Source organism: Lepus europaeus, chromosome 8, assembly GCF_033115175.1.
Source record: "Lepus europaeus isolate LE1 chromosome 8, mLepTim1.pri, whole genome shotgun sequence".
Classification (NCBI taxonomy): Eukaryota; Metazoa; Chordata; class Mammalia; order Lagomorpha; family Leporidae; genus Lepus; species Lepus europaeus.
Genome location: NC_084834.1, coordinates 108,174,343 through 108,200,255, shown reverse-complemented (window position 1 = coordinate 108,200,255; position 25,913 = coordinate 108,174,343). Strand labels below are relative to the sequence as shown.

Below are 25,913 nucleotides of genomic sequence, written 5' to 3'. Positions count from 1 at the left end.
ATAATCAGGTTAATAATTAGGGGGTTGTTAAAAGAAATCAGTGATTTGCTTTCATAAACAAATGCTTTTCAATTTAGGTTGAAATTAAATAATTCAGAATGGATTACTGTGTCTAAGCAAATAAACATTTGAACCTGCTCTATTTTCTGACACTATATATTATTGAGCTATTTTTTATTTTAAAAAAGTTCACTAGAAGTTATCAGCTAATCTACTTATCCCTTTAATTATCTCTTAAGATTTTTAAAATGAAATTAATTTCTTTAATTCACATGAGAGATTACTAAAATATTTTTCTTCTGTGATTTTTTCTGAATTCATATTTTCAAAGAAATGTGTATTTTTCTTTAGTTGCTCAAATTATTGTCATAAAACTTTTACATGCTTCGAGAAATAGAAGTGGAGTTATCTCATGAATCAGCACCTCCCAGTAGTGTTTGTGTGTGTGTGTGTATGTGTATCCAAAATAAATGAAACCCATATGTCAAAAAGAACCTGCATTCTGGTATTTATTATAGCACTAAACACAGTAGATCAGACAAGCTAAGTGTTCAACCTCGGTTGAATGTATACAAAAATACCATATGGGTGCTTAATAGGATACTATTCATTCATAAAAAACTGAAATCATTTCATTTACAACAACATGGATGAACCTAGAGGACATTATATTAGCTAAAATAAGATAAGCACATTAAGACAAATATTACATGATCTTCTTCAAAGTTAAAATGATATTATTATCAATGTTTAGATATGCCAAACACAGAAAGTCAAATACTACATTATCTTGCTTGTGGTTCAAAGGTTGTGATTATCTCTGTTTCCACGAGACAATTGGAAACCTTCTTTCCACTTAGAACATTTTTCAGTATAAACATTAAAAACTGTTGTAGACAAGACTTAAGCCCTGATTCCATCTAAAAATTGTCTCTATGATATAAAGGAAAAATAAATTTAATAATTGTATTGGTTTCTATTGTTTAATGTTCTCAGTATCCCAAGTATTAAGCAGTTGGAAGTTTCAGTCTGGATAAGATAAGCCAAAGAAGCAAAAGATATTACTGTAGCAGGAGGGAAATTTTATGATATAATCCACAAGATCGCCTGAACATGCTGGGTCCCAGCTTTCTTAACCTAAAGAAACTTTTCTCTTTCATTTTTTGTCTTACTATTATCAAGAGCTGTTCAGTTAAATAATAATGATTACTGAAGAGTACTCAAGATTACTATGACAATATCTTTTGATGCTACAATCAAATATTTTGATGGATTACATTGTTTTTGGTAGATAACCATTTAAGCCCATTCAGAATTTCTCAAACAAGAAATTTTAAAATGAATAATGTTTCATGTACTATGAGGGTTGTGAATAATAAGTGCCCATGCAGCACAAATAACTTGGCTAGCCACTATGCTGAAGTACTTGACAAACAAGACAACAGAAAGACAGGGAAAAACAGAGATGTTCTATTTGCTAGTTTACTCCTCAAATAGCTGCAACAGCATTGACTGTGGTTAAGTCAAAGCTAGAAGCCAAGAACATCATCCTGATCTCCCTCATGGGTGGCAGGGGCCCAAGTACTTGGGCCATCTTCTTCTTCATTGTTGCATTAACATGGATCTGGCTCAGACATGAAGCAGCTCAGACTCAAACTGGCACTACAGTATGGGATGCCAGCATTGCGAGCAGCAGCTTAGCAGCTTAACCCACTATCCACAAGACTGGCACCGTTGCTTAAGTCTCTTAAGCTGTATCCATTCTTTTTCTTTCTTCATTCTTTGTAATCCTCAGACTGTATTATTTCCAGTAACTTGTGTTAGAGTTCACTGCTTCATTTTCATGCTCTAGTCTGCTACGTAGCTTTCAATTGATTTTTTTTTAAGCTTACATAGACACAGAGTCCTCCAAAACGCATTTATGTTAAAATCACTGTTTTCATTTTTTGCTTCCAAATATGCTCACACTAACTTGTTACATCTTGTCTGTTTAGGATCTAATTTGATGCACTAAGAAACATAAAGTTGAAAAAGACCTGTATCTGAACAACACAAGATCTGCTAAAATTGAAGCAAGAATAAAAATCCAATCAGTAATGAAGCTTGGTTGGAAGAAGGGTGAAAGTATTTATGTTTTATGAAAAGTTTATAGGGAAAATAATAGCCAAGGCAGCCAATCCAGTCAAGGGGTGGTTTATGCCCTAACCAATCACAGCCTGTTGCCAGGCAGTATCCGAAGCCATCCAATCACAGCCTGTTGCCAGGCAGGCTCTGTTGCAGGTGGGTTTCGAAGCCATTCCTGAGAAACTGAAGCTCACTTGCCAGTGGCCATCTTGGCATGGTCTTCTCATTCTACCGCACTAAAACATTTGTGAAATCAATAGATCTTTTTATGTTATTAAGTTAGCTAGTAAATGTTAGAGTTTCAGATTTTAAGGATTCAAGAAGTTGAGTTGGGTAGCAGTCAGAATACCTTCTTAAGATGCTTGTTCAGGGGCCGGCACAGAGGCTCACTTGGCTAATCCTCTGCCTGTGCTACTGGCACCCCAGGTTCTAGTCCCGGTTGGGGCGCCAGGTACCTGGTTGCTCCTCTTCCAGTCCAGCTCTCTGCTGTGGCCCGGGAGGGCAGCAGAGGATGGCCCAAGTGCTTGGGTCCCTGCACCCACATGAGAGACCGGGAGGAAGTACCCGGCTCCTGGCTTCGGATTGGCAGAGCACTGGCCGTAGCGGCCATTAGGGGAGTGAACCAATGGAAGGGAGACCTTTCTCTCTGTCTCTCTTTCATTATCTATAACTCTACCTGTCAAAAAAAAAATATGCTTGTTCAGGGAGGTGCATAGCACCACAAGGACCCTTATAAGGTGGGTAGGAGACATGCAGAATGATTCCTTGGTGACATTTATAATGTATTATCTTAGCAGTTAGGAATGTCCTAAATTGGGCGCTTCCAGAGCAACAAGCATTCCACTAGCCTTTAGATAACCTGAGCCTAGGCAGCTCATGTCAAGAGCCTTGGGTCGGCCGGCGCCGTGGCTCAACAGGCTAATCCTCCGCCTTGCGGCGCCGGCACACCGGGTTCTAGTCCCGGTCGGGGCACCGACCCTGTCCCGGTTGCCCCTCTTCCAGGCCAGCTCTCTGCTGTGGCCAGGGAGTGCAGTGGAGGATGACCCAAGTGCTTGAGCCCTGCACCCCATGGGAGACCAGGAGAAGCACCTGGCTCCTGCCATCGGAACAGCGCGGTGCGCCGGCCGCAGCGCGCTACCGCGGCGGCCATTGGAGGGTGAACCAACGGCAAAAGGAAGACCTTTCTCTCTGTCTCTCTCTCACTGTCCACTCTGCCTGTCAAAAATTAAAAAAAAAAAAAAAAAAAAAAAAAAAGCCTTGGGTGGTCACTGATGTCAAACATAAGAGCTTTAATTGTTAAATTAACAACAGGAGTTACTGTGCACTAACTTACCATGCAGGACCTTTGTCCTCAATGAGCTGTATTATAAGAGTTAACTGTAAAACTAGTTCTCAGCTGTGTGTGTGTGTGTATGAGTGCACTCAAATTATTGAAATCTTTACTTAGCATAGAGTTGGTCTTCTGTGTACAAAGTTAATCAAAAATGAATTTTAATGGAGAATGGGGCTGGGAAGGGGGGAGAGGGAGCAAGGGGAAGGGTGAAAGTGTGGGTGGGAGGCCAGTATGGTGGAACAACCACTATACTCCTAAAGTTGTACTTATGAAACTTGTACTTCTTAAAATATTAATTAATACATGCAAATTTTAAAAACAAAACACATAAAGCACCTTATAAATATGAGGGTCAGGATTTTAGATTCTTCTGGCATTTGAAAGATTTTCTTGAAAATTAAAATTAATTCTTCTTTAAACACTTAGGAGAACTCATAAATCCTTCTTGGTCTGAGATTTTCTATGCGGGTAGGCATTTTTTAAAGACATTTATTTATTTGAAAAGCAGAATAACATAGAGACAGGGGGAGAGAGAGAGAGACAGACATATGGGTGGGGGAGAGAGAGAGAAACAGAGAGAGAGATTGATTTCATCTGTCCCTTCACCCAGGTCTGGGTCAAGTCTAAGCCTGGAAACAACAGCTCCGTCTAACAGCTCCACATGGGACACACATTCACAGACCCTGTTCTGCTGCTTTTGTAGGCAATTAACAGTAAACTGGAAGTGAAGTGAAGTAGCTAAGACTCAAACAGTCACTGTGAATGAGATGTCAGTGTCATAATCAGTGGCTTAATCCTGCTGTGCCACAATGCTGTCCTTTGGGTAGTTTTTTTTTTTAAGTGATTTATTCATTTATTTGTTTATTTATTTAAAGTCAGTTACACCAAGAGAGAAGGAGAGGCAGAGAGAGAGAGAGAGAGAGAAAGAGAGAGAGAGAGAGAGAGGTCTTCCAACCACTAGTTCACTCCCCAAATGGCTGTAACAGCTGGAACTGCAATGATCTGAAGCTAGGAGCCAGGAGCTTCTTCTGGGTCTCACAGTGGTGCAGGGGCCCAAGGACTTGGGCCATCTTGTACAGCTTTCCCAGGCTATGCAGAGAGCTAGATGGGAAGTGGAGCAGCCCAAGCCTTGAACCGGCGCCCATATGGGATGCCAACACTGCAGATGGCGGTTTTACCCACTATGCCACAGCGCTGGCTCTGATGGGTAGGTTTTTGATTATAAATTCAACCTCTTTATTAGTTTCCATTATTTTGCCTCTTTTCCATTGTTTGGCTTGTCCTGAGTATAGTTTGAATATATTCATTTCATCTCTTCAGCTAATTTTGTTGGCTAGTAATTGCTCAAAGTATTCCATGGTTCTTTTTGTTTCTATGTGTTTGGTAGAAATATGTACATGCTAATGTCTGATTTTGTTAATGTGAGATTTCTCTTTTTCCCCTGTTCAGTTAGTCTTGATAAAGTTTTATTAGTTTAGTTTATATTTTGAAAGGTCCCAACTTTAGTGTTGTTGCTTTCATTTCAATTTGTTTTTAAATCTTGCCTATGATCTTTGTCATTTCCTTTTACAATAACTTTGAGTTTAGTTTTTTTTCTCTTCTAACTCCCCAAGATACAAAACTATGTTATTGTTTTGAAATCTGTCTTCCTTTTTAACGTAAGCATTAAAAAGGTGTACATTTCCTTCTAAATCCTGTTTTCCCTTAAGTTTATGAATCTTTCCAATTTTTAAAATTACTTTGTCATTTTCCTTTTGATTTTACATTTATCCATTTATTATTTTAGAGTATGTTTAATTCCTATTTAATTTTGAATTTTCCAAATTTCTTTTCATTATTTTGTGTAAGTGCCATTCCATTGTAGTCATAGAACATACTTTAAGTGATATCAGTCCTTTAAGCTTATTGAAATTTTTTTATGATCTGCTTATGGTGTACTAAAAATTTTTACTGTAGCCAGAGAATGTGTTTCATTTTCCCACTAAACATTGGAATTTAAGCTCTAGCACTTCCTCTGCAATTGTTTTAAGACAGCACAAGTTTTGTTAGAGTTCAAGGGGTAGGCAAAATAACTTGATTCAAAGATTGCCATATATTTGGATTTAGGTTGCAAAGTTGATATAAATATACCTATGTGAAGTCAGGTATCTGAGATTACTAATCTATTATAAAATTCATTGATTTAAAATCACAGCAAAACCCTAAAAAGTATAACATTTATATTTTATATCTATGAATAAAAGTCATACATTTTAATATATTAATTAAAATTTGGCCCCAAATAAATAAAATAAACAGCACACGTGATGCCATGCTCATTCAAATATTCTGCATCACACTAACAAATTGAGGATAGAATGTGAATTTTTATCTTACAGTTTGATATTGTGTGTCAATATGTTTATTTCACAAAGTAGTTTTCCTTTGTAAAAATTTTTATTTGTTTTATTGATTTCAGAGGCAAAGAAACAAAGTGAGAAAAAGAGACAAAGAGGCAGAGAAAAACACAGACACTGAGAAATCTCTGACTCACTCGTTCAATCCCTAAATGACAATAGTAGCCATGGCTAGATCAGGCTGACGCCAGGAACCAGGAACTCCTTTGGATTCTCCCACAAACGTGGTTGGGACTCCACTAAATGAGGAAAGATCTGCCGCCCCTTTGTGCATTAGCAAGCTTTTGGGATCAGGACCACAGGCAGGACTCAAACCCAGGCACCCTTATATGGGAAAAGGGATAAGGGTGCCTCACACTGTGGCTTAACCACCATCCCAAATGCTCATTGGATTAATTACGTTTTTGAATCACATAATTAACTCATGAAAATAATATGTCAAAGGTCAGCAATGCAGAAGTAGGAAGATTATACATTAAAATTATTTTCTTTGGAATTAAGTATAAACAGTGTATTTTGTTTGTGTACAAGCATATAATATATATGTATATATATGTATATGTATATGTATGTGTATATATTTAATTTATTCCAAATAATATTTTTTAGTTTCTGGATTTTTATTTGACTTTTAGAGGAGATCATTCAATGGTTGCTTATAATATACCCATTCTCTGTATTGCCTGAATACCAATAAATTTCACTGGAAGAGTGCCAATTGATAGGCATGCTCTAAAGGGAACATAACTTCCATAAATATGTGCATATGGAAAGATTTCTGAGCCATTGATTCTTACAGGTAGAATTCAAGGGTAAAATAGCATGCTTCAATTTTAGTTGAATATGTTGTTCCAAATTATACTCCCTCAGAAGTAGTTGCCTCAGGTTCTTATGAGAACCTTATGTGTTGACTTAATTTCCATTTCCTTCACATCAGTGACTTTTATCATCTTTTGTATGTTGGGGCGAGTGTTGTGGCAGAGCAGCCTCAGTCCACGTCCAGTATCAGACTCCCAGGACCAAGCCAACCATGGCTCTTGCGAGCAGTTGAGGAGTGCAACAGTGGCTGAAAGAACCTTAGTTCTCTCTCAGTCACTCTCTCTCTCTCTGGCTTGCTCTCCATCTATATTTAAAAAAAGTAAAATGGAATAAATAAATATTAAAAAATAATTTCCCAACCACTGCTGTTTCACAATAACAGGAAAGAGGCAGTTATATTTCAAAACCCACATGCATTCACTAAGGGATGACTTTTTCTGTGGAAAGGCAAACATCTTGCCATGTATTACATGGACGCTGAATGTAAGGCAGCAGTCAAGTCTCACTGTTGGTCTCCAAAACCAAGAAGAAAAGTGAGTTGTTTAAAAGCATAGTTCAAATTATTTACTACTTTCCTCAGAAAAAAGTTAAAGTCAAACAATTCTGTCAAAAAAGAAGTTAAAGTATTCTGAGTACTTACAAATCTGATTGACAGTAAGTGGATTTCTTAATGCTCTTTTGTGCCTGTAGAACTTGTGAACCATAGGTAAACTCACTAATATTTTTAATATAACATGAATTTCAACATTAAATTTCAATTATCTACTTTTGCAATTTGAGTTTAATTTTCTCGGTTCTTTTTGTTTTCTCTTTGACCGGAAATGTTGCTTACTCTTCAATGCTTGTAGATTTCTGGAAAATAAATTTTCAGTAGTTCTGCAGCTAAATTGTGAAAAGCTGATTCGTCACAGGAAAAAGGAATCCTTGCATCACGACCTCTTCTTGCTAGATGAACCTGGAGACCTCCTGTCTAGTAAGCCTTTCAACTTCCAGCCAAGATACATCTAATCTCTTTTATTCTTCTCTCCAGCTGTGGCAAACTTCTGGTAACAAAACAGGCAACCTTTTATGATGATGAACATAGCAATGGCCACACAGGCCAGCAGGAAGCAAATCACATCCAGAGAGTGGTACTGGAACCAGGTGAGGTCTTGAGCTGCAGCCCTAAGGTGTTTGGCTCCCTTGTGGCGCATGACATACTCTACCCAGAAGACTGCTCGATCCAGGGGCTTCGTGGGCTGATCGTGGTGAATACTTGATAACCTCATAGCATTCTCTTTATATCTAAAGGAGAAACATAAAGACAGCAACATTGAAAAGAAATTAATTTGGCAAAGAATATCAAGTCACAAGCGGTTGCTGAAAAGGCTCATAAAGTTCACTCAAAATAAGTCCTGTAGGGCCTGTGCTGTGGTGCAGTGGGTTAACGCCCTGGCCTGAAGTGCCGGCATCCCATATAGACACCGGTTCTAGTCTTGGCTGCTTCAATTCTGATCCAGCTCTCTGCTATGGCCTGGGAAAGCAGTAGAAGATGGCCCAAGTTCCTGGGGCCCTGCATCTGCGTAGGAGACCTGGAGGAGGCTTCTGGCTCCTGGCTTCAGATTGAAGCAGCTTTGGCCATTGCAGACAATTGGAGAGTGAAGCATTGGATGGAAGACCTCTCTCTCTCTCTCTCTCTCTCTCTCTCTCTCTCTGCCTCTCTTCTCCTTGTGTAACTCTGACTTTCAAATAAATAAATAAATCTTTAAAAATAAAAAAAAAAAAGTCCTGTAGCTATCAGAGTGGTGTGTTTTTGCTTGGATCACCTTAGAAGTTGGAATTCTAAATTGGAATGTATTCTCATTGAAATAGATTTTCTGGCCAGCGCCATGGCTCAACAGGCTAATCCTCTGCCTTGCGGCGCCAGCACACCGGGTTCTAGTCCCTGTCAGGGCGCCGGATTTTATCCCGGTTGCCCCTCTTCCAGGCCAGCTCTCTGCTATGGCCCGGGATGGCAGTGGAGGATGGCCCAAGTGCTTGGGCCCTGCACCTGCATGGGAGACTAGGTGAAGCACCTGGCTCCTGGCTTCAGATCAGCGTGATGTGCAGGCCGTAGCGGCCATTGGAGGGTGAACCAACAGCAAAAAGGAAGACCTTTCTCTCTGTCTCTCTGTCTCTCTCTCTCATTATCCACTCTGCCTCTCAAAAAAAAAAAAAAAAAAAAAAAAGAAATAGATTTCCCAAAGTGAAAATGGAAAATCCCACGGAAAAGGAAATTTTTCCCAGCAGAGAAAATGGTAAAGAACCATCCTAAATGTTATAATGAGATGGTGGAAATGCATTCTGGGCATGATCATCTTAAATATTTTCAGGGGGAATTGGGTTATAGTGGTGAAATGCCTCTTTCATCTCAGTTTCCTGTTTGTTTTCTACCCTCAATTGTCTATACTACTTTCAGAAACTGAAATCATACTTTATTTTTATTATTTTTTTAAATTTATATAGATGGAACAAATTTTATGTATCTCATAAAGTTTAAAGAACATAATGACCTTCCTCACCCTATCCTCCTTCCCCCCTGATTCCCAATCTTCCTCCTACTTCCTTTTGTATTTTTCTTTAATTTTTTCTATAACACATTTAATCACAATCTTATTTTGCTCATATTTCCATCTTGCTTCTCATCTATTTAGAATAAAATACAAAATTTCTTTGGGCTACTGGACTCTATAGGGTGACACACTGGAAATGTTTTCTTCTATGTTTCCACTTTTTTGTAGGCAAAATTATAGTTTTCCCTTGAAGCTACCAATATTTTCATTTTAATACTTTTATATTATGTCTCCTGGATCCTTATTCCCTGGTATTTCTCAAGTTATATTTTTACCTCTTAATGGGTACATTGGCATGAACAATTTCTGAGAACATTTTCATAGCAAGATAGGCTAGCACATCTAGGCATTTCCTATAACGTTTTGTATTTATCTGGGTCTTTAATCCCAGTATTTAAAAATATACAAGTAGTTTGCACAACTTAATTGTTCCATTTAATAAGAAAATATGTACATATCCTAAATGAACTGCAAGAAACTTCAAAATTTGTTTGAAAATAATGGTAAAGGAAGAAATCAATATACCTATTAATCAGATGAAGATACATGCACATCTGAATAGAAGTGCCCTGTCTTTGTGGGAGTGCTTAAGTACTACTTCCTTCCCCTAAGTAATTTCTGTTCTGATTCTATGCCATAGATTAATTCCGCTTGATAATTTACTGAAAAGTTAAACTATGCATTCATCTGTGTCTTTTGTGGGGAAGTCGCTGGTTAATTGTTTTGCTGTACTATAATCCACCATGTTTCAACCTCATAGATTATTTCTCAATTATGACCAATAGCCATTTGGGTTGTTAATTTTTCAGCATTACTTTTAATGTTGTTATTCACATTTTGGGCAAAACTTTTGGTTTATATATTTGTGTATTTCTGTACGTACCTAATTGCTGAGATAAGGTGCATGTTTATTTTTACTTTTAATTATTTGAAGTGCTTTATATACTTCCCAAGATAGAGGGTTTTTTTTCTTTTTCTGCATATTCTCTACGATACACTTTTTCTTGATATTTTTTATTTATTTTGATTTTATTTAAAAGACACACAGAGAGAATCATAGAGTGAGATCTTCCGTTTACTAATTTACTCCACAAATGCATTCAATAGCCCACGCTGGGCCAGGAAGAAGCCAAGAGTTGGAGTCTCAATCCAAACCTCTTGCATTGGTGTCAGTGACTCAATGTTTGAGGCATCACCTGCTGCTTCCAAGAGCATGTATTAGTAGAAAGCTAAATTCAGAAGCAGAGCAAGATATGGGATGTATATATCCTGTGCCAGAGACCCACCCCATATCCTTTTTGATTTGAATCTTTTTAAATTTGCTGAGTCTTGGTAATTGCTCAGCATATAATTAATTTCAGTATCTATTCCATATACTCTAGAAATGTGTGTTTCCAGTTACACTATAATTATGTATGTGTATATATATAAATATATACTTTTATATATATATTTGTGTACATATATACACACAAATATACACACACATGTATGAGTATATATGAGGAAATTTCAAAAAAATCATTGAAATAGAATTAAAAGTTATTTATTTTGATGAAAAAATTGAAATCAATATTTTTAATTAGGTGAATATTTTAAAGATCTCCACATATTAAGTTTTGTTTCCAAATTAGCATGTTTTAGTTTCATTATGTGTGAGAACACATTAGAATGTTTTGCAAAAGTTGAATTAATAGATAATTTGAATTTTTCATGACCGTTTTGAAGACTCTGCGTGTCTTCAAACGTTTACTTATTATCTTTTACCATTTTCTGTTAATATATGAGGTATTTAAGATATTCGTGCCGTGAATATAGATCTGTGTGTTTGTATTTTTCTTTACATCACTTTACTCATTTTTTTTAAGTTTAATGAGCTGTATACAAATTGAGATTTATATTATTTCAAAAGATACACTAATAAACATTATTAAATATTCTCTCTATTTTTAGCAATGATTGTTATCTCAAGACTGGTATTAGTCTAGCCACAACAGCTTACAATTAGTGCTTAAATGGACTTGTAACTTACAATAAGGAAGTATGATAAACAGGGACTATATTGTATTTTTGAACTTCAGTTTGACAACCTTTGTCTTTGAAGGATTAATCTCCTTATAGCCAAAATAAGTTATGATATATTCCTATTTAAATTATTTTTTTCAACCTGAATTGCAAGTATTTTCTATTCTTTGTTTTCTCTAGTTTAAAAAAATATTTATTTAATTATTTTTTTGACAGAGCAATGAAGAGAGAGGAAGAGACAGAGACAGAGCACAAGAAGACACAATCTTCCATTCTCAGGTTCACTTCTCAAATGGTTCCAACAGCCAGGATTGGGCAAGTTCATTGCCAGGGAACAGGAACTCCATCCTGGTCTCTCTTGTGGGTGGCATGGTCCCAACAACTTGGGCTATCTCTCACTGCCTCTCCAAGTGCACCACCAGAATGTCAGATCAGACTGGAAAAACAAGGTTCAAACCAACTCTGAAATGGGATGCCAGTGTCACAAGCAGTAATTTAATCCACTGTGCCGTAACAACAGCCTTGGGAAATTTTATTTCCAATAAATAAGAAGTTCATATCCATTATATAAAAAGAATTCTGACAATCAAGAAAAAGATAACAAATAACCTAGTATAAAGAAGCAAAAATTAGAATAGTCATTTATCCAAAGAAGATAAGTGAATAGTCAGTAAGCACATAAAAATATGTATGCCTTCTTGAATCATAAGAGAAATGGAAATCAAGGGCTCAAGGAGATAATTACTTTACATTCAATATAATAGTAATAACAATAATAATAATAGTAATGATAAGTTTTAGCAATGATGTGGAGGAGTTGAACCCCTTCTATACTACTGTAGTAATGAAAATGTTGTAACTACTTTAGGAAGTATTTTGAAACATTTTCATTAACAAGAAATTTGTATATGATAAAGCAATTTCACTCTTTGATACTATATGTTTATTGCTTGCCAAGTTTGTTTATAGTCCAGTATGAAACACCAAAACATCACTAACCTGAGAAATGCACATATATAAAATGAGATATATCCAGACCAAAAAACATTATTGAACAACAAACAGAAAAAATGAAGTAACATAAGAACAATCTAGATGAAACTAAGATCTAGCTTACTAACTCAACTCATGCTAAAAGAAAGATGCAATATGCAAGACTATACATTTTAGGATTCCATTTGCAGGAAATCTCCAGATTAGGCTAATTCTAAATTAGTGGTTACGAAGGTCTTGACATTAAGGTCAGAGTTACTTTTATAGCATATAAAGATATTTTTGGTATGATAAGAAAAAGTGCCAAAATTTTATATTGATGAGAGACTCTTAACTTAAAGTAGAGGAAATTCATGTGATTTTTGCACTTTAAGCAGAGAAATATCATGGTATCTAAAAATGTATCATAAAATATTTTAAAATAATGGTAAAATTAAAAAGCAATTATTGAGCAAAACAAACTTGTATTTTCAGAAATTTGGGTATTGAATTTAAATATTCTATCATATTTTTTTCAATTTCAATATACTTTCTATAAAATCCAAAAAAGTCATCTTTACATTTAGTTATATACTTTAAAACTTGTGTGCAACATCTTTAATTAGCTATTAAGCAAGCAGTAAATCAATGTGGTAAATTTGCAACTTTCAAATAACTGGTTGAGAAGAAAAGCACATTTCACAGTAATTACTTGCTTTCACTTTTCTCATAATTAAATCTAAAAGAACAGAGGATGCCCACACTCAGGAATGACAAGACTGGTCTATACATTAAAAAAAATCACTGTTATACTCACGAAGGGTCATTAATGACTGTCTTCAATGCATCGAGCAAATCTGCACTTGACATTGTGATCAAGTCCAATCTGACAGCTGCTCCCTTGGCCACCATGCGGACGATGTTATCAGCTTGCTCAGCAAACAAAGGGAGGCCCACCATAGGGATACCATGGTAGATGGCCTCATAGATGCCGTTGGTTCCACCATGAGTTATGAAAGCTTTGGTTTTGGGATGACCTAGGATTTAGTGAATGTCAGAAAAATTATTAATTATAATTTTTCAAAATACAAAGAGAAAAACACAAGTTAAGGCAATTGAAAAATAACATGTTTTCTAGACAACGTATTTTTATGGTCATGAAACTGTATTTAAATTGTTTTCAGGGGCCAGCGCTGTGGCTCACTTGGTTAATCCTCCGCCTGCAGTGCCAGCATCCCATATGGGTGCCGGGTTCTAGGTCCAGTTGCTCCTTTTCGAGTCCAGCTCTCTGCTGTGCCCGGGAGGACAGTGGAGGATGGCCCAAGTGCTTGGGCCCCTGCACCCACTTGGGAGACCAGGAGAAAGCGCCTGGCTCCTGGCTTCGGATCTGCGCATTCTGGCCGTAGCAGCCATTTGGGGGGTGAACCAATGGAAGGAAGACCTTTCTCTCTGTCTCTCTCTGTCACTGTCTATAACTCTACCTGTCCAATTAAAAAAAAAAAAAAAAGAAAAAAAAGAAACCAAAGACAAGAAAATATTTTTAAAAAATTGTTTTCAATTCTCAGAAGAAGAAGCAACCAAGGCCACTGGAGAGATGGGTGAACAAATTGAAAAAGTGCATCCTAGATAAAGAAACAGCTTGTGCAAAAATGGAGGGCATATAAGATAGTATTGTCTTAATTAAATAAAGGTGAGAGGGCCATGTGCTGGCTCCAAAGGAAGGAGAGGCTATACTTCATCATGAAGCACACTGTTCCTGATAAACACTGAATCCTTTTTCCTAGAAAATGCAGAGTTATAATCACTGCAAGGATGTTAGTGTTCACGGCTTTATAATACTCTTATAGTAAGTAAGGCATAAGCGAAAACTGTAAAAATAGGAGACACACAACCAAGGAAGTTATCGAAGAATTACCCACAAGAGGTCATTAAAACTAAAATAGATGCTTTGATAGTAGCCATAAAATATATAACTGTATATAATAAAATGTCAATGACTGTTTTTTATATTTTTATTCTCTAGGACTAAGAAAGACACAGAAAAACATTAAGGTTATTTTAATTTTTTTAAAGACAGAGATTCATTTCTTTATTATTTTAAAGAGTTAGAGAGAGAGAGAGAGAGAGAAATCTTCCATCTGCTGGTTTACTTCCCAACCGGCAGCAACAGCTAGGGTTGGGCCAGGAAGAAATGAATAGACAGAAGCTTCATCCGGGTCTCCCATACGCAGGGACCCAGATGCTTAAAACCATCTTCTGCTGCTTTTCCCAGGCCATTAGCAGGGAGTTGGATGGCAAGTGTAATAGTGGGGACTCCAATTGGCAACCATATGAAATGCCGGGGTCACACACAATTGCTTTATCTGCTATGCCACAACACGGGTAGGGTTGTTTTAATTTTTTGTTTATTCATTTTGTTTATAAAAGGCAAGAAAACACAGTTAATATCCACTTCACTGTTTACTCCCAAATTCCCACAATCATTGAGGCTGGGCCAGGACAAGACAGGTGTCAGGAACTCAATCCAGGTCTCTCATAGAGATGCAGGTTCCTAAATACTTGAGCCATCTGAAGTGGTGCCTCCCAAGTTATGCATTAGCAGTGAGCTGGAATAGGGAGCTGAGATTACACTCAAATCTAGGCAATCTAATAGGGAATGCGGGCTTCCTAAAGTGTTACACCAAACACCTGCCCCAGGAGTTATTTTGTTGTTAATTTTTGCTATTTTCATTAATGAATATTTAATAGATTTATTTTGCATTCAATTGTTATCAAGTTGTTACTATGTTTTAGGATTTGTTCTTCAGAGTCTTACCAAGAAGGTCATTCTGGGGAATCCACTTATACAGCTGAGTATTGGGTCCTAAGGTATCTGGTTTCTTGCCATCAAATCTCCATAGAACCTGTTCAGGTAAAGAAAAGATCTTTCCTGAGTCAAATTCCAAATCACAAAGTGTTAAGAGCTCTAAAGAGGTTAACAATTTACAAAGTTAAGTGCCTTTTCCAGGACAGAGATGAAAATAATAAAAGAGATGCTAAGTAGTGAGAAGTATTAAACAAGAATATCCACAGTTTCTGTCCTTATTTTTATGTTCAGCTAGGTGTGGAATGCAAGTCAGATTAGACAAATGAACTCATCAACGACAAATTCATGTATTTAAGTTATTGATAGATTCTTTAGTAAAAATCTATAGCAAATTACTAATGAATACATAATTATTTTATTTGTTGTACCTATATTTTATACTAGCTCTTTTCTTATAATTCCATAACAATCTGTTTCCTTTTTCTTTTAGAGTGATACTAAAGGGAGTTTACTTGATTCATGTCATTTTATCATAATGTTTGACTTTACTGAGCCCACCACTTATTATGCACAGGGTTCATCTTAAAGACAGAATCCCCTCTGGGTCTTTCACTTCATCTTCTTAATTTAGACATTGGCAGAGCCATATCCACCAGGGAAATGTGGCTTTTCACTTTCTCTAAATCAAATTTGTTGATTGGGACACAAGCTTCCAGAGTCCTGCCCTTCTGCTCTTTGAACAGCACACCAAATATGCCCATTCCAAAGTACAGAAGAGGTAAAGGCTTGAATTCCATGGGAAGACTATATCATGTGATTCAAACCACTCTGATTAACACCTGCTTATCACTACTGAGCTAGTGCAATTATTCATTACCATATTGCTTCTTTTTGATAACAACTATATCCTGCATGGAAAAGGAGGAAAGGACAAGGCAGTAATTGGTGATCACTGTGTGCCAGCCTGCAATACTATTATAATATCAACCCCCACTGCATCTGTTAGGCATAACTTCTTACTGATCAAAATGTTAATGTAAAATATTTTGTTCAACCAAAAGCAAATTTTGTACTGTTTATCATAAGCCATGCATATTCTTCTTTTAAAATTGATTTTGGAGAAAAATTACAGATACAGCAGTCTAATTGGCAGAGGAAGATTCTATAACCAGACTTTTACAGATTTTAACAGTATTAATAGTATCACCCACCACTAGGGCACATTTCTGACCTTTTGTGGAAGCTGGGCAAGTGCTGATGCAATCACATTGGTCCTTTCTTCTGTCAGGTCACTGACCATGGACCCCAGGGAAAACAGCACAACTCCCTCTTCCCCAGAGCTCTGCACAAAGGCTTCTATTTCCTGTGAAGAAAGGAGTTGTTCCATCACAAAAGAGCAGCAGCAGAGCACATGTTATTAAAAGGATAACAATTATTATTTTGTAAGTACAAGCCAGTGTGTGTGTGTGGGTGTGTGTATATGTGTATTTAAGAATTATAACAGATTCATTGCATAACAAAGCCATGAAGAACCGTGACACAATCTGCTGAGGCTCTTCTAGCATTGCTTCTCAAATAGCCATTTTCACTGGGTGTCTAGGTATTCTTCTCTGTGTTGTCCAAAATAAGGACAGATTTAGAAAAGCTAATCTGTAGAGATAATTTAGAACTTCATTCCAAATTTTGCTAATTTTGATCCAGCTAAATTTAACAATAATCTGCCATAGTGTAATAAGAACCTATTATCTATTATCTATACGATCACTTTCCCTAAGTCCTCAGATGCCTCCTCGTTCTTTCCTAGCTGAAGTCTGACTACCCTCGTCTGCCTTCAGCAGTGATCTTGTGTGACCAGAATCCCCCTGACTCTTACTGCTTCCTGTAACAATTTTCTATTCAGTGATCCCCACATAGCACCTTCTCTTCCCTTTTTTCTACTATACCCTGAGTGGATCCCTCTTTCTCTCCTTTTCTTTTTTTTTATTTTATTTTATTTATTTATTTATTTTTTTTTGACAGGCAGAGTGGACAGTGAGAGACAGAGAGACAGAGAGAAAGGTCTTCCTTTTTGCCGTTGGTTCACCCTCCAATGGCCGCTGCAGCCAGCACATCGCGCTGATCTGAAGCCAGGAGCCAGGCGCTTCTCCTGGTCTCCGATGCGGGTGCAGGGCCCAAAGACTTGGGCCATCCTCCACTGCCATCCCGGGCCACAGCAGAGAGCTGGCCTGGAAAAGGGGCAACCGGGATAGAATCCGGCGCCCTGACCGGGACTAGAACCCGGTGTGCCGGCGCCGCAAGGCAGAGGATTAGCCTGTTAAGCCACGGCGCCGGCCCTCTTTCTCTCCTTTTCTATAAAATACTATTGCAATGCTGTCTGTATTGATTGTGGAGATCTTGGATAAGGTCTGCCTTATTGTGTTTATCTAGTGTCATGAATCCTGCCTTTCTTTAACTGTTAGGGTGCTACAGTTCAGAGAGGCTCAGATATATTTTGGGGTCCTGGGCCTCTCACCCAAGCCACAAGTGTACATCTTTGAAGCCTTTGTATGCACTCCTGACTCATTGATCTGGGATCAATTACTGAGTCAAATACTCAAGCCATTGCTCTGTAGAGACATACACAGAGCTACTAAGAACACATTCTGGTTATTTTGAATCTGTGTGCTCTCCAAGGCTGGATATAGAAGTTGAGAGAAAAGGTTGTGGAAGATTTAGGTGTCTTTGTTATACGGGGATGAATTAGAGTCTCAGGCAAGCAGAGACTGGTGATATTTTCAGGCCTCTTTGACCAAAAGCTATCTTACTGTTCGAACATGTTTCTTGCTGACTCACTCTCTGGAATGTGGATTATTCTCTGACTTGCTGGCTCTTTGTGAGGTTGATCTATAACTTACTTCTCCCATGGGAACATCTCAGCCCAGCCCATTTTTTTCTGCTCCCTTTCTTGTGGTTATGATTTTACTACCCATAATGGGAAATTCATTCCCTCTTTGGGGAATTTATGATCTCCCTTCATTGATTCTTCTGAGACCTCTTCCTTCTCAATATGTCCATTTTTCCTTCCTCCTAGTATCATCTTCATTCTCCACCCCCATCACTTTTGCAATTTTTGATGTGTCCTTCACATCCCAGACCGCTAGCCTCATCTGTCCACCCCTGCCTTCCCACTTCAGTCCCTCGGCTTCCCAAAGTCACTTAATCTTTGTTGCCTGGCCAAGTCTGGGGCTCCCAGGAATTCAATGTCCCTCCAAGCAAATACTTGATGTTGAAAAGAAAAAGCCTGAGAGGAAGTTGACAATAGTCTATCTGCTCGAATGCACATAGGCAACATCCAGAGGCTGCAAGACATCCATTTTCTCAGCCTAAAGCAAAGTCCACAGCCTCCATAAGATGAGCCATTCACCTGAGGACAAAAGAAATTCTTAAATGTCTTCTTCACAAATATTGGTTTTAAAAGAAAACTGCCCCTTATTAAGTAGATATTCTTAACTTGTCCCAGTTTTTTGTTGGCAACACAATCAAGAAAAAATATAAAGTGGAGATAAATCGGTTTGTTTTGTATTGCTAAGTAACTTGATTACTACGGTTTTGGAGTGAAATCTCTAAGATCTATGGTGTGTCTATATAAATTTCATGTGTATATCTTCATGTATTTGAGTTGTATTTCCAAAATCTTTTCTTTACTTGACAAGATGTTGTTATTAACTAAATTTAACAAATTATTGTTAGTATCATTATTTGATTTGATTTAGTGTTATTTTCAAATTGTGCAATTATATTAATCAAATGTCTTTAAATTTTCAGAAATATGAAAATTAATCCAAATGTTCTACAGGTTTAAATTACTTGAATAATAATCCTCCACCTTGCGGCACCGGCACACCGGGTTCTAGTCCTGGTTGGGGCGCCGGATTCTATCCCGGTTGCCCCTCTTCCAGGCCAGCTCTCTGCTGTGGCCAGGGAGTGCAGTGGATGATGGCCCAAGTGCTTGGGCCCTGCACCCACATGGGAGACCAGGAGAAGCACCTGGCTCCTGGCTTCGGATCAGCGAGATGCGCTGGCCGCAGCGGCCATTGGAGGGTGAACCAACGGCAAAAAGGAAGACCTTTCTCTCTGTCTCTCTGTCTCTCACTATCCACTCTGTCTGTCAAAAAATAAAAATAATAAATAAATAAATTAAAAAAACTTTAGAGATAATGCAAGTTAAATTATGTCATAAGGGTTGGTGTTGTGACATAGTGGGTAGAATTGCAGTCTGTGACATGGCATCCCATAGGCCCTTATTTATGTCCCAACTTTTCAAATTCCAATCCAGCTGCCTGCTAATGGCCTAGGAAAAGCATCAGAAGATGACCCAAATATTTGGACCCTGCCACCGAATTGGGAAACCTGTATAAAGCTCCTGGCTTCTGACTTTACTTAGTATATACTAAATTGATATTCTGTATATAGAGAGAATTGAAAATGAATTTTGATGCGAATGGAATGGGAGAGGGAGTGGGAGATGGGAGGATTGCGAGTGGGAGAGAAATTATGACGGGGGAAATCCATTGTAATCCATAAACTGTGCTTTGGAAATTTATATTTATTAAATAAAAGTTAAAAAAATAGATCTCTCTCTGTACTATTTATTTCTCTGTCTCTGCCTCTCTATAACTCCAATGTTCAAATAAATAAATAAACTAATAAAAAGACACAATTATTCATTGGATATCTAGTTCATTTTAGTAGATGATAAACTATTGAACATCAATGACAGAACCTATGTTAATGTTTATATATTTTTGCATATGTCTTTTCAGTTTCATATACTTGATTGTGTCCCCAAATATAAGAAATTATAGTATGAGGAAAATGCCCTGTACAAGAATAGAAACCTGACTTCCCACATCCTATATCATCATGAGAGCATCAGCATTACAAAGGCAAAAAAAAATTTCTCATCAAATGAAATATGTATTGCATCGTTAGAAGCTATTGGCTTTATGAAATTCCTAAGCCATAATAAAGCAAACAGTAATTAATTACTTTAGCATGAATGAACTAATGATGAGAACTATACATTTTTCATAGCCTTATTTAAACTTTTACTTTTCAAAAATCTTTATTTTCAATATTTCAGAAACACCTTTTGTCTTTTATTATGGTTAGTACATAACTCTTTAGTAGAGTATTCATTTATGAATAGCTAACATTTACTTTTTCTTTATACTGATCTTTTCAGAATTTTGAAGTATGAGTGTTATTAATTGTGACAATATAATTATTTACGTAAGTTCAATAGAGAACTGTTCTTCTTGTGACAAGAATGAATTGTTAACATTAGTTATTTTACTAAGGATCTGACATGAATGCCAAAAATGATAATGGTGTATACAGAACCTGAATTTAATGAACTAAGATTGACTTTACATAGCAATGCTTCCACAGTCCCTATGGAAAACTGGTCCAATGCATGGATCACATTGTTCACTACATTATATATGAGGAAATATGTCACTTCTTGGCAGGTCAGAGAAACTTAAGACACCCTGGAGACTAGCAAGAGATGAGATAGTTACACAAATTTCTAAGGACTGTAGATGAAGTCAGGTGTCTGGTTCCTGGTTTTGCTTTCAGACTGGGAGACTTTCAGAATTCAAATCTGGACAAGTACCATGAAGCAATCTCAAGAATACATTTGTACTCAATTTACCTTCTTCTGCCCTTATGTAACTAATTAGACAAATCTAATGAGATCTAACAGACCTTATAAGTATGAATAAATGTCCTTTTTTGTTGATCAGAGTAGGGGCAATTCTAAGGAAATTTTATCTTCAATGAAATAAGAGCATATTCATTTGTGTGGTTATGTAGAAATGCAACTGGATCATATTATTCCTATCATTATCAAATTTGCAGTTGACTAGTTTCCTTTCATATAGGTCCTTAAAAGATTAATGAAAATGTACACAATCTTTTCATTCATTTTTTGTGTGAAATTTTGAATTCTTATATCCATCCCATAACTTTCTAGGCCATTTCCAAAACCTGACTCCCTGCATCTTTGCTCCAATTATCTGAAGGAACTCCTCTAGCTAAGGCTGGATGCTTCCAAGTTCTGCTCTGATACACAAGCCTCACTGTAGTATTGATGGCTATGCAGTCACTAAACACATTCAGTATGCAAATCAGGATGTCTGATGGGTTCCATTGTCTTCTCACTACTTCAATAAAGATGATTTGGGCTCAAGTCTAGAAATCTTGACTGCACTCAGGAATCAAACACCAGACTTCCTATGATGAAACTATTTTTTTCATAAAAATTTTGGAATAGGTTCACCTTAGGCAGGGGTTTGGCAGGTCTGCAGTGGAGCCCTCCAATGAAATCAACATTTGGTAAGAGTGGGCGAGGAAACTCCACATCCCAGTAGGTGCGAATGAGCCACATGTCAGCTTTCCCCATTAGCTCAGTTAATGTAGTGGGTCTTCCTGAAGGAAAAAAAAATATTAAAAAAATTATAAAACATGAGAAAAGTGTCAATGGAATAGGCCAGTTGATTTTCTGAAGAGGTTTAAATAATGTATCTAAAATAAAAGTATCTCTAGTTTGAAACCACCTATGTATGCCATATGTGTGTATGTCAATACATATAATATAATATATGGGTGTATGTATGTAAATATATATATCATATATATTGTATATATAATATTAGACACATTGTGAGAAAATGCTGCATCTGTAGCTCACTTAGTATATTCATTATCATAAACAACTGTCGAAATAAGGCATTATACAATTAACAGGTGTTTGTTTTCTTTGTAAAGGTATGAAAATAACAAATACCAAGGACCCAGCAATGCCAATACTGGGTACATTCTCAATGGAAATGAAATTTGTCTGTCAAAGTGACATCTGCACTTCCATCTTTGTTGGAGAACTGTTCACAATAGACAAGAAATGCAAACAGCTTAAAAGTTAAAAATCTCCATTGATGAGTGGAGAAAGGCAACGTGGTACATCTACACAATGGAATATATTTAGCCCTTAAAGGAATCAAACCTTGTCATCTGCAATGGCATGGACCGAAATAAGAATCCTTTTGTTAACTGAAATAAACGAAGCCCAGAAAGGCAGGTGTCACACGATCTCACTGATATGCAAATTGCAAAAGAACAGAAGAGCTCATAAAAGTTAAAAATATATTAATGTCAACCGGTGGCTGAGAGGGCAGAGATAGGAATGAAAAAGCTAATTAATAGGCAGTAAGTTATAGCAAGTTAGGAATAAGGAATTTGGAGATTAATGCATAGTTGCATATAGATAACATTAGTGTTCAGTATACATATAAAACCTAGAGGATATAATTTGAAGGTTAGCTCCACAAATAAGTGTTAAATGTTTGTGGGAATAAATATATTTACCCTCATTGTACAGTGTGCAATGTATACATGCACAGGCATATCACATTTTACTACACATAAATGTATGATTTTTATGTTAACTTTTTTAAAAAAATTAACAATTTGAAGCAATACTCAAATGTTAATGTAAACAAATATTTGAGTTCTATAATCAATTGATCCTACCATGCACATGGAAACCCCTTTCCCAAGAGTGTTGTGATTATTTTCCAGTTTAAAAGCTTGATCCTAGGCTGTCCAGATCAATTGTGAAGTTTATCGAGAGAATATCTAAATTCCTCATATCTACTATTGATCTTGGTTCAAGATATGTGCCTCATAATATTTGAATATATAAAATACTTACAAATTCTACCTGTAAAGTTTTCAGAAAATGTGGAAATTGATATTTGATTTTACCCTCAATTTTAAGATATTTCTTCCTTTAATGAGGATACATAGTTTTGGTTTTTTAATACAGCAATACTTTATATGTCCACACATATACATTATAGGTTTTCTTTTTCTTGACAGGCAGAGTTAGACAGTGAGAGAGAGAGACAGAAAAAGGTCTTCCTTTTCTGTTGGTTCACCCCCCCAATGGCCGCTACGGCCAGCATGCTGCGCGGATCCGAAGCCAGGAGCCAGCTGCTTCCTCCTGGTCTCCCACGCGGGTGCAGGGCCCAAGCACTAGGGCCATCTTCCCCTGTACTTCCGGGCCACAGCAGAGAGCTGGACTGGAGAGGGGCAACCGGGACACAATCCGGCGCCCTGACTAGGACTAGAACCAAGGGTGCCGGCGCCACAGGTGGAGGATTAGTCTAGTGAGCCTCAGTGCCAACCATTATAGGTTTTTAAAGCAAATGAATTGGAAGCCCTTAGTGAAGAAATGGGCAATCACTAAAAACCTCAAATAATTGATTTTCTGTGTCTGGAGTATACTACATCTTCCCACTGTGAATGAATTCTGTATGGACTATAATAAAATATTCTAAGTTCTAAACATAAACTATTTCCCATGAGAGGAAATAGGTTTCTCAATGCTCCATAGATAATTGTTTGTAAATACATGTGTTAGTTCTCAATCTACATGTCTACATTCAGCATGGCCCTCAGTGAGACTTAAAATTACTGTTTTTTTATTTTATTTTTTTAAATTTTTTTGACAGGCAGAGTGGACAGTGAGAGAGAGAGACAGAGAGAAAGGTCTTCCTTTTTGCCGTTGGTTCACCCTCCAGTGGCCGCCGCGGCTGGCGCGCTGTGGCCGGCGCACCGCGCTGATCCGATGGCAGGAGTCAGGTGCTTCTCCTGGTCTCCCATGGGGTGCAGGGCCCAAGCACCTGGGCCATCCTCCACTGCACTCCCTGGCCACAGCAGAGAGCTGGCCTGGAAGAGGGGCAACCAGGACAGGATCGGTGCCCCGACCGGGACTAGAACCCGGTGTGCCGGCGCCGCAAGGCGGAGGATTAGCCTAGTGAGCCGCGGCGCCGGCCAGAAAGTACTGTTTTTTAAGATGAAATTAGAAGAAGTACAGCAACACGGATATATCATTGCTTAGAGAAATCCTCAGTGCTTTCATTTTATGACTTACCACGTCCCGTATGAGAGGCAGCCTTAATCACAGTTTTCTGAAGCACTTTGAGCACGTTGGGTTATTTCATATAATAATTTAATTTCATTATTATAGTTTTAAGAGACAAATTTCTCTCATTTGATAAGCATAGAAGATCACCTCCAAACAAGAAGTTAGGACCAGACAATATACAGTGAAAACATAACTTACCTAGAACTTCACTGTAAAATCTATCCCATTTCTTCTCATTAAAACTTTGGAACCAAAAGTCAAAATAAAGCACATACAGTACATTTTTTACCCTCTGCATGAAAGTCATTTTATCAGTTAATTCTGACATAACAATAGGTACATAGGAAGGGGGAAACAGATGTCCTCCACTATACTTTTCATAAGTGTAGCCAGGAAAGAAGCGGTGTGTGTACAGAAAGGGAACTTCAAGTAGCTCAGCCAGCAGCTCACCACAGGGACACAGGGCATCGGCAAGAATGACATCAAACCTCGATTCTTTCAGTTTTGTCACAAGTGTCTTGTTCAAAACTGCATCTCTACAGATATTTTCAAAAAAATCAGAATCCAACCATGACAGTTCTTGAAGCACTGAATAATATTTCCAAAATGAATAATTTCCCATTTCAAAAACATAGCTCATGATTGATTCTGTAATATACTTCTCATAATCATCTTTGGATATTGATGTAGGAAAAGTCTCAAATTTAATACCAGGAGATTTGTTGGGATCAAGTAGAACATAAGCTGAAGGTTTGAGAACAGTCACCTCATGTCCCCTCTGGATGAGCTCATCCAGGATGGTCTTTATATTGATCCAATGACTGTAATCCATCGGCCACACCAGCACCTTTCCACATCTCCCAGAGCTGAAGTAACAGCTCAGCTGTAGCAGTAGCAGAACTGAAATCCACTTCCTAGACATTATGGTTAAATGTGAAGCTTCTTTCAAACTGTTGCTGCCTCTGCTCTTGAACGTAGTCAAGAATAAACTTCATGTGGTTAAAATATAACTTATACACGTAAAAGTAAACTCAAGTAAGAACGATCAGAGTCTCTGTATGAAAAATAGAAAAAAACCTAAGCCATACAACTTCATGTTTACATGGATTTGTGTAATGACACTTTTATGATTAATGCATGCATCCAATTAAGAGATGATGACTTTGCTTATACATTTCATCCATGTTATATAAACACTTTTGGAGTAGTGTCAAGAACAGGCACATTACCTGTGCCTATAATCCTCTTGACACAGGACTAGAAATTATGTAGTAATACACCTGATTCAACATGTCTTGGACATCACAATGTAGTAGCTTTCTTTCTCTGGAGTGGGGTGGGGGAGAAAGGAAGAAAGTAAATATTCTGTTGACGTATACAATTCACTTACTTTAGCAATATAATGCAATAGCTTAGATTGCATCCTCAGAATAGTAGAAGTTGCTACAATCATTTGTAGAACATTTTGCCCTCCTCCGACCAAATAAACCCTCTGTCCTTAGCCAATTCTCATTATAAGCACTAGCAAACACTAATTTACTTCCTATCTATATAGATTTTCTTTTTGGGTCATTTCATTTAATTTGATCATACAATATGTTGTCTTTTTTGACTGGCTTAATACTTATGATAATGTTTTTGAGGCCCATTCATACAATAGCATGTGTCAGAACTTCATTGTCTCCTATTTGCCAGGTGAAATCTATAGCTGAGACATAGAACACTTTTGTTTATTCATTCCTAAGTTGATGGGTATTTCACTTAATGCCTTTATTGACATTTTTGTGCTACTTGTTGTGGATAAATTCACATTTTCCTTGTGCGTGTAACTATAAGTGGAATTGCTGATTCATAATAACACTATATTTAACCTTTG

At 37.3% G+C, this 25,913-nt stretch overlaps 1 protein-coding gene across 2 annotated transcripts; it reads right to left on the bottom strand.

The window, feature by feature from the left end:
* Nucleotides 1-3,365: 3,365 nt before the first annotated feature.
* LOC133765135 (UDP-glucuronosyltransferase 2B31-like) lies at nucleotides 3,366-24,990 on the bottom strand. 2 transcript variants are annotated; one of them, XR_009866580.1, is made up of 7 exons: nucleotides 24,236-24,990; nucleotides 21,389-21,537; nucleotides 16,298-16,429; nucleotides 15,076-15,163; nucleotides 13,078-13,297; nucleotides 7,313-7,956; nucleotides 3,366-6,976 (listed from the first exon to the last, which is right to left on the bottom strand). XR_009866580.1 is itself a non-coding variant. In XM_062198755.1 (6 exons), exons 1-6 carry the CDS (start codon nucleotides 24,957-24,959, stop codon nucleotides 7,677-7,679), a joined length of 1,593 nt encoding a protein of 530 aa, XP_062054739.1. In that variant the 5' UTR covers nucleotides 24,960-24,990; the 3' UTR covers nucleotides 7,222-7,676. The 2 variants fall into 2 exon arrangements, 1 of the variants encoding a protein (XP_062054739.1); XM_062198755.1 differs by lacking the exon at nucleotides 3,366-6,976 and having other exon boundaries at nucleotides 7,222-7,956.
* Nucleotides 24,991-25,913: the final 923 nt, after the last annotated feature.

Excerpts from the sequence above, each read along its gene's own strand:
- LOC133765135 (XM_062198755.1), bottom strand. The coding sequence starts at position 24,959 with ATGTCTAGGAAGTGGATTTCAGTTCTGCTACTGCTACAGCTGAGCTGT. Across the intron at positions 21,538-24,235 it reads ATTTTACAGTGAAGTTCTAG|GAAGACCCACTACATTAACT; the intron begins GTAAGTTATGTT and ends TTTTTCCTTCAG. Across the intron at positions 15,164-16,297 it reads TTGCCCAGCTTCCACAAAAG|GTTCTATGGAGATTTGATGG; the intron begins GTCAGAAATGTG and ends TTACCTGAACAG.